General features: G+C 35.3%; 1 protein-coding gene across 3 annotated transcripts; it reads left to right on the plus strand.

Moving 5' to 3' along the window:
* LOC147402423 (cullin-1-like) lies at positions 1-8,903 on the plus strand. Of its 3 annotated transcripts, XM_086444071.1 has the most exons (20): positions 1-231; positions 420-592; positions 745-844; positions 1,819-2,004; positions 2,208-2,255; positions 2,334-2,537; positions 2,631-2,708; positions 2,920-3,003; positions 3,125-3,211; positions 3,498-3,560; positions 5,982-6,017; positions 6,100-6,186; positions 6,549-6,698; positions 6,782-6,837; positions 6,949-7,069; positions 7,173-7,334; positions 7,429-7,572; positions 7,659-7,877; positions 7,977-8,144; positions 8,247-8,903. In XM_086444071.1, the coding sequence occupies exons 2-20, from the start codon at positions 459-461 to the stop codon at positions 8,346-8,348; spliced, it is 2,229 nt and encodes a 742-aa protein (XP_086300197.1). In that variant the 5' UTR covers positions 1-231; positions 420-458; the 3' UTR covers positions 8,349-8,903. The 3 variants fall into 3 exon arrangements, with proteins under 3 accessions (XP_086300197.1, XP_086300198.1, XP_086300199.1); XM_086444072.1 differs by lacking the exon at positions 6,100-6,186; XM_086444073.1 differs by lacking the exons at positions 1-231; positions 745-844 and having other exon boundaries at positions 468-592.
* The last annotated feature ends 204 nt before the right edge of the window (positions 8,904-9,107 follow it).

The raw sequence follows: 9,107 nt of genomic DNA on the forward strand, positions 1-9,107 counted from the left end.
TAGCCTGACCCGATATCTTTCGCGCGAAGGTAGAGAAAGTCTCTCAGTTTTGAAGAATAAAAGCATCATTTTTTTCTTTTGCTCAACCACTCAGAATTCAGATTCTCTCCCAAGACACTAGTTCATTTTTACTCGACAAGAATCTGCATTCCTTGTGTTTATACATCTACGCCCTTTCGAAATCTGCTCTGTCGAATTCGATTTCGTTTTCATCACTGTTGTTGTATTTTTGTAAGTCTTTCAATCAATTTCTGCATGTTTTAATCCCTGTAGAACGAATTTCCTTGATTTTGCATTTTTAATCGATAGATTAGGGTTTTATTTCGATGAAAACTAACTGCAATTTTTAATTAGTGTTTTAGGTCTCTGGATTATATGAGTAATTGTAATGTTTTCTGATAATCGATTGTCATTTTCAGGATTTAAAATTTTGGGAGAGTGAGAGTAGTTAGGAGATTATGAACACACGTCAAGCGATCTCCTTTGAACAAGGATGGGGATTCTTACAAGAGGGGATCGCTAAGCTCTGGAAAATTCTAGAAGGAGTCTCCGAACTGCAATACACCAAGCAGGACTACATGATGCTTTATGTGTATCCATTCTTTTTTCTTTAATTGCTATTTGGAGTTTTTTGAAATGAAATAATATAATCTTTTATTTTGTTTTTGTTTAATGTCTTCTTCTTCTTTTTTATGAAAATTAGACTATTGTTGTCTTTATGGGGTTTTATTTTTTCCTGAACAGAACTGTATACAATATGTGCACTCAGAAACCCCCTCATGACTACTCGTCCGAGCTTTACAATAAATACCAAGAGTCCTTCAAAGAGTACATTATGAAAACGGTGAAGAATATTTAAATGCTGGTTATGTATTTGGGAAATTTTTATTACATGGGTTTTTTTATGTGGTGATCATAATTGAGTGGATGTGATCAAATTTTAGCTCTAGTATGGTATGCGACAATGGATGAGTGGCATCCTAGCACCACATGTCGCCTAGAGATGCCTATTGGTCTTTCATGTGGTAATTCACTTGGAAGGAAATTACTAATTAGAATTCCTTCTCTTGTGAGCCTAAAAAGTTCCCATGTAATCTTCAAGTTCTTCATGCGTCTTCGTCTTTTATGCTTCAAAGTTATACAATATGCTTTAGGAGCTCAAGATACTGATCTATGGATTATTGTTTTACTGTGATGAAAACCTGTTGGAAGAGAGGGAAAGGGAACATATTTTCCACTTATAATTTGGTCACTGTTGCTGTTATTTTATTTATCGGTAGAAAAGAAAAAAAGAATTTTGGTCAATGCTATATATATATATATATTTTAAATGTGGAGGGTGGGATGAACAACCTAAAGCATGACTTAACCTCATGAGCCAACCTTTTAAATGTAAGCAAACATACTACGTAAATATTAGGATACATAGTATTAGAAAGAAAAATTGAAAAGAAAACATGGATCCATTTCATAAGGTTTAAAGAACATGTTAGCTGTTATTTTTCAAAGCCTCAATGGATGAGTCGTGTCGTGTAGTACTCACGAGCTTTTACACCTCTTCAGTAAGGCGTAGGGCGTTTTGGAGAAAGCCCCGTTCATGAGGCTAGCCTCAAATACCTTTTATTACATTGGTTGTACCTAGCTCGCATCTGAAGGCTAGATAGTTTTCGTTGCCTTGTATCCGCATTCTGGATATATTCTTCTCTTAGATTATCAATTGTATTTATAATTCAATAAGTAAGAACTTATGTTTGAGTCATAATTTTTTATTACTTGTTCTCCTATCCTGAACTTCACTGTACCATGTTTCCAACACAGGTATTGCCATCTTTAAGAGAGAAGCATGATGAGTTTTTTCTTAGAGACTTTGTAAAGAAGTGGGCCAATCATAAAGTTATGGTCAGGTGGCTTTCACGCTCCTTCGGTTATCTTGATCGTTACTTCATTGCTCGGAGGTCTCTTCTAGCACTCAAAGTTGTTGGACTCAGTTGCTTCCATGATTTGGTATATGAAGAGTTTGTTCTCTTACATCATTGTATTTGCTATATTTATTTACAAGAAGATTAAGTTTCAATATCTTTTGGACATTGATCTCTGCTTTATATTCAACACTATGCTTATGACACTATTCATGTTTGTCCCGCGTGTTCTGCCTTTTTAGACAGTATGTAAAATCATTTAGATGTAAATGTTTGTTCAAATTTCAGGTTTATCAGGAGATCAATGGTAAAGTCAGAGATGCTGTAATTTCTCTGGTATGTTGAGGCAATGCATCAAGTATGTAACATCATTCTTTTTCAGTCAATGTTAATTAACCTCATGTTTTCTACTAGATTTATCGAGAGCGCGAGGGAGAACAGATAGATCGAGCTTTGCTAAAGAATGTTTTAGATATTTTTATTGAAATTGGAATGGGGCAAATGGATTATTATGAAAATGACTTTGAATTAGACATGCTTAAAGATACAACTGCTTATTATTCTCGGAAGGCTTCTATTTGGGTTCTAGAGGTTTCTGCTCTAGATTACCTGTTAAAGGTAATACATGTTATATTTTACTGGCCATTTGGTTAAAGTGTATTTTTAGAGATAATCTGGTTGGCAAATAATGGTTTATGTGGAAATTATTAGGCTGAGGAGTGCTTGAAAAGAGAGAAGGATAGGGTTTCCCACTACTTACATTCTAGTAGTGAGCAGAAGTTATTGAAGGTTTGTTCTTGTTTCTATCAGTTTGTCAATGTGTTCTTGGTCAGCAATCTTTTTAGTTAGACTTGAACATGGAAGAAATTGTAGTATTCTATACAATAACAGATCTTAATATGAATGCACCGTTAGGTTATTTATAATCAGCTTATATGCTTTATGGAGGAATATAAACACTTCTAATTTGTTATTCATTGATTATAAGTTCTCTTTGTAGGAAGTGCAAGTGTTATATGTACATGGAAGCAAATTGCTTGAGAAGGAACACTCGGAGTTCCGTGAGTTGCTTAGATATGAAAAGGTATTTATTGAGATTTACAATTGCATCATACCTTGAGGTTATTTTACTTCTTCCACTTTCAGATTAGGATTGTATTACAATTTGCCAAGTGTAAATGTTGTTCATAATGTTGACTTTACAGGTGGAGGATATTTCAAGGATGTATAGGTTCTTCCATGGGATGCCTCGTGGATTTGGCTTAGGTCCTGTTTCTGATATATTCAAACAGGTTGATGATGAATAAAGATTTTTATATGTAAAAGGTGTCAGAGTCATGGTTCAAAATTTTGTGTTGTTTCAGAATGTTCTGTGGAACATTCTGGTTTCAGCCAAAACTGGCATGAAACATTAACGACGAGATATCCAATGTTTCAGGAATGTCGCGGAATGTTTGAGTTGAGATTGTTTCAATTTTTCTTTGGACCGAAACATTGCCTCTACATGAGATTTTAAATCTTGGTCATGGCTATGACATTTTGTCTTTGTTTTACATTCCTAACTGTTCTCTAATGCAGCATGTAACTGTTGAAGGCATAGCCTTGGTCAAACAAGCAGACGATACAGCAAGTAACAAAAAGGTTGGTTATTTTAAAAGTTTTTTACTAATATAAAACAAGTGCATTCTAGTCGGCTACTTTAAATGCTTGTTTCCTAACACAAAAACTTGTATTTCTAGCTCCTGTATTTTATTCCAAACACATTGTTAAAGAGTTCATTAAGCATACTATGTCATCATGTATCAATTAGAGATTTTGAGAAATGAATATTCTACAAAATTTATAGTTTTCGATGATATGAAGCCTCTACTAGTGCAGCTGTAATTCTTAGTGTCCTTAAATAATTAGAGTAAAATTGTTTCTACTTTGACCTTGTGAAAATTAAATTTTCTGATCCCCATGCATGTTGAATAATCAACATTAGTTGATGTTTTGAGTTTTGGAATTGTGGTCCTTCATCTTTCTTTTGATAGGTATATTGGATTCATAGATTACAGTGGCCTTCTGTTGAGAGATGATCCTAAGTTTTGCATTTTTGTTGAAGTTTTTTTTTCAATATATTTATAATTCTATTAATCAATCAAAAGGAAGGAAGTCAAGAAGATGTACCTTATACATGGAAATACAGAGAGAGAGAGAGTACTTCACTAGCAACCCCAAAGGCCAAAACTATAAGCTCTCCTTACAAACCCGGTCCCATTTGAAAAACAAAATCCTTAAAATCCTCAAAATCCTCTATACTTCCACCAATAAAATGTAAATCCTATGTCACAAATAATAACCTCATGGATGGTGTGTTCTTTTCCAAGAAAATGCTCCACTCCTTCCAAATGCCCCAACAAACAATAGAGGGGGACAAACTATATAAAATCCTTTCTCTATGACTGCAAGCCAAAGACTGCCAAATCTGGAAAATATATTCGTGTCTTAGGGAAAATCTATTGTATATGAAAATGGAACATGACATGAGACCAAATTGCATTTGTGAAAGAGCAAGATGAGCAGATAATTAACGGATTCACCAGATTTTGTGCCATTGTTATGATTATGTGGTTGTATACTTAATAGTTTTGGTTCCTGAATTTACCAACTAAATAATAAATTATTATTTTCCCTCACAAGGAGACCTATCTGTCCCTGCATACCAAGATCGGACTCTTTCTCAAACAATTCCAGTTGTTTGGGTTATGTGGTATGCAACTGAGGCATGTAGAATATGCTCATCCTAACTAACGAAATAATTGCAGTTTTGCACATACTCCTTTTGGATAATGAATTTGACTTGATCTCAAGCTTCTCTTCTGTGAAATTTTTGCAAGCAAGGCACCACCATGCCATCAGTTGAATGAAAAAGTTTGTCAAGTTTCCATGGAATCATTGCACCATAAAGGTAGGTTTTCTTGAAAAATTTCAACAGTTTTTGGTTAAAAATGTTGTATACTGAAGAAACCTTAACCAAAGGAAGACCATGCATGGTTGAGTTGAGAGAAAAGAAAAAGGAAGAACTTCAAAGAGAGAGAACGAAATTTTCACTTCATATAGTTTTGAAACTCACTATAGATGCCCCTTTAAAGGACACTTTCTTGGCCTTACAGGAAGTCATTCACAGGATTGAATCTTGGGCCTTAATTCTAGTTTCCAGATGTTTCTTTAACTTCCTATCACTTTGATGTTCTAAAAACCTAAGGTTATTTTTTTTTAGCTAACTGAAGTTTTTTTTTTTTTTTTTGTGTGTTACAAATTTACCAGCAATTTTTAAATGAGATTGAGACTAGTCTTACTCTTATTTACTTTATGCAATGCACCTAATTTCTCTTTGTTCTCCTTTGTCTACTTCAAAGTGGAACCTTACCTTATTTTTTGTCAACTACACATCCTAAGGCCTTCCTTCTTTTGCCATGTTCTTTATTCTTGCTAGGTTTATTCACTGTAGTACTGGAGAACTGAGGCAATTGTCTTTCTTGAAACACTGTATCTTCAAAATCAATTCGTCAATTGATGTGGCTGAGAGGAGTATTAGTGATTGTGGAATATCGATAACAAAATTTAGATTGCATAACTTTCAAACATTACCTTCCATGGTTTTACAAATTTACTTTTTTCTATAGAGCCCTTGAAATAAAAAATCCTCATTTTATCCTGTAAAATTGAAGTTTGTTGGTTCATCTATCATACACTATTGTGTGAACACCTCGTGTGGCCTACTACCACAAATTCATATTATTTTGTGCTCGTGTTACTTGGGTGTTTATCATGAACATTAGAAGTCAATGTTCAAATGTCTTCATTAGATGGTGCATGCACCTCAACTTATAACTGGACTTCTGTGAACTAGACACACCACCATTTTGTTTGCACAGTTCTTTTACTGTTTTATCCTGCTCTTATGATAATTATGGCATACAGATGTAGCCGTAATGTGTGTATTGGAAAATTGCATGATAAATTATTTGTTAGATGTGATTACTACTTGAGTCTAGCTAACAAGTATATTTCTTACAGGCAGAGAAAAAAGATGTGGTTGGTGTGCAAGAACAGGTCAGTGTCTAAAATTGTACCCTTGGGAGTCTGATGGGGTAGTTGACAGGATCTGAAACTAAATTGGTGTTGTGCTGTTCAGGTTTTTGTTAGAAATCTAATTGAGCTGCATGACAAATACTTGGCATATGTGAACAATTGCTTTATGAAGCATTTTCTTTTCCACAAGGTTTGTATTTTAGAATATCCTGCTTGTCTGATTAGGGTTGTCGATAGATTGGATCAGATCGGAAACCTGATCTGATAACTCCGAGTCTGGGTCATGGAGTTGGGCTCCAACAAGGACTTGATTTGATAACTTATCAGACCAGTCTTGGATCAAACATGTCTCAATTCAATAGGGACCTGAGCCAATAATGTGATCGAATTTGGGATAACACATTCTGTCGGATGGGATGGAGCTTTAAATGGTAGATCCAATCCTGATCGGTACCTAGTACAAATCCGATCCAAACCCGATCCATTGACAGACCTAGTCTGGATAAATGTCTTCACGTTTCTCATGAAAATATCTGTTTTTTGGTTTTGTAGGCACTCGGGGAGGCTTTTGAGGTATTTTGCAACAATACTGTTGGTGGCAGTTCAATTGCAGAATTACTGGCTACATTCTGTGATAATATCCTTAAGAAGGGTGGGAGTGAGAAGTTGAGTGATGAAGCCATTGTGGAAACACTTGAGAAGGTAGCCTTGTTTCCTTTATTGATTATATGTCGTGTTCTGGAGTCTCAATTTGATTTCATGAATTTCTAAATGATTATATACAGGTAGTAATGCTGCTTGCTTACATTAGTGATAAAGACCTTTTTGCTGAATTATATAGGTAAAAGTTTTGTTTATGAAAATGCCTTGATCCTGATTTAGATCAATGTAGTAAATGTGCTACATCATATTGACATTTATTAATTATTGTATTTCTTCTGTCCATTTGCAGGAAAAAACTTGCTCACCGGCTTCTATTTGACAAGAGTGCAAATGATGATCATGAGAGGACTATTCTTACAAAAATGAAACAACAGTGTGGTGGACAGTTCACATCGAAGATGGAGGGGATGGTCAGTTGCTTGGAATCATCATTTGTGAACCAAAACTATTTTCTATACTTATCAATAGGACTATAAGTTGGGCCGTGTTTTGGTACCCTTATTCCTTTTTCAGGTCAGAGATTTGACACTTGCAAGGGAAAAGCATACCGATTTTGAGGAGTATCTTAACATTAATCCACATGCGAATCCCGGGTATGGCTTTACAGTCACTGTTCTGACTACTGGATTCTGGCCGAGTTATAAATCATCCAATTTAAACTTGCCTGCGGAGATGGTAGGCTTTTACTTGCCTTTTTAATTCTTGTAGTGTTGGAAATGAAAACAAGGGATTTCTACTTAAAATGTGAACTTTGCATGTTTTCTTTCAGGTAAAAAGTGTGGAAGTTTTCAAGGAGTTCTATCAAACCAAAAATAAACACCGAAAACTCACTTGGATATACTCACTGGGTTCATGCAACATCAACGGCAAGTTTGAACAAAAAAACGTGGATCTGATTGTGACAACCTATCAGGTGAGTAATTGAGAAACCCTAATCTCCATCTAATGGATGAACTGATTGATGGGGAATACAGAGGCTTAAGTTTCTCTTGTTTGCAGGCCTCTGCTCTTCTGCTATTCAATGCTTCAGATAGGTTGAGTTACTCAGAAATCATGACTCAGTTGAACTTGACCGATGATGACATTGTTAGAGTGCTTCATTCTCTTTCGTGTGCAAAATATAAGATTCTTAATAAGGAACCAAACACAAAAACCATCTCTCCGACTGACCGTTTCGAGTTCAATTCCAAATTTACCGACAAAATGAGCAGGATAAAGGTTTGAGCATCTTAATTTCCTTTCTTGTCTGTACCCATTCTCATTTCCGTAATACATAATGCATACATTAGAGATGAAATAACACTTTAGAAGCTGCAGATTCCCCTTCCTCTTGTTGATGAGAAAAAGAAAGTGATTGAGGATGTTGAAAGGGATAGACGATATGCCATTGATGCCTCAATTGTGCGGATCATGAAGAGTCGTAAAGTTTTGGGTCACCAACAGTTGGTGATGGAGTGTGTTGACCAGCTAAGCCATATGTTCAAGGTATTTTATAGCAATATATTTCGCCCATGTGATCAATGGAAAAAAAAAATTCTTCTTCCTTTGTACTTACACACGGTTCTTGTTGACACCATGAACATTCAGCCTAATGTTAAGTCAATCAATAAGCGGATTGAAGATCTGATCACCCGGAGTTATCTGGAGAGAGACCAAGTTGATCGAAGCTTGTTCAGGTACCTAGCTTGATTATAGAATAGGGTTCATGTGGGAGTAGGTGACAACCTTACCAAAATGATAGTTAGTTTTCATTCTGGTTGAAGCCGAACACAAGCCTCTTCAAGTGATGTTGCTGGATGGGGAATTCTTGTACATTTTAGTTAAAATGCCTAGTTTGCGTAACTTATAGTCATCTCATTTGCCTAGAAAAAATATAAAAAATAAGTGCTCTGATGCTTCAAGTGCACCATTGATACCGGTGCCGCCGCATCTTTGTCATCTATAGTTTACCAATACACTTTTAATGTTAGATCTCCGAAAGCTGATCTGTTTGTTTTAAACTCAACAGTTGAATGTTTTACCTTTTTTTATACAAATGGGAAAGTTAGGGAGACTTGATGAGCAGGATCCATTCCTGATGTTCCTATATTTGTATTAACTTTGGGTGGGGAAGGATTTCTTTTGTTTTCTTTTTGAGGGTAATTGTTAGATACCCTCGGGATTTTGGTGAAAATTAGATATACTCCCTTGACTTTGGTATTCAATTGTAGATGAATCAAGAGAACTTCAATTGGCACTCTTTAACTTTTTATTATTGCACCCCTAATATATAAAATTATGGTTGACACACCAATTAAAAATTATCAAGACACCGTTATTTCCCTACTGAATTCACATGAAAAAAGGTTGATGTATTTTTGCTGAACCCCATGAAGTTTGATCCTCTAATACTTCATCGAAATCTAGGAAATCTTTTTATCATAATCAGATTGAATTCCTAAGGAACTC

The sequence above is a fragment of the Akebia trifoliata genome, chromosome 5 (assembly GCF_017979445.1).
Source record: "Akebia trifoliata isolate Shusen 1 chromosome 5, ASM1797944v1, whole genome shotgun sequence".
NCBI lineage: Eukaryota > Viridiplantae > Streptophyta > Magnoliopsida > Ranunculales > Lardizabalaceae > Akebia > Akebia trifoliata.

What these genes read in the sequence shown, in the direction of transcription:
- LOC147402423 (XM_086444071.1), top strand. Translation starts at nt 459, where the DNA reads ATGAACACACGTCAAGCGATCTCCTTTGAACAAGGATGGGGATTCTTA. An exon ending in GACTACATGATGCTTTATGT is followed by an intron (nt 593 to 744) that starts GTATCCATTCTT and finishes TTTCCTGAACAG; the next exon opens with AACTGTATACAATATGTGCA. An exon ending in TTGTGGAAACACTTGAGAAG is followed by an intron (nt 6,699 to 6,781) that starts GTAGCCTTGTTT and finishes GATTATATACAG; the next exon opens with GTAGTAATGCTGCTTGCTTA.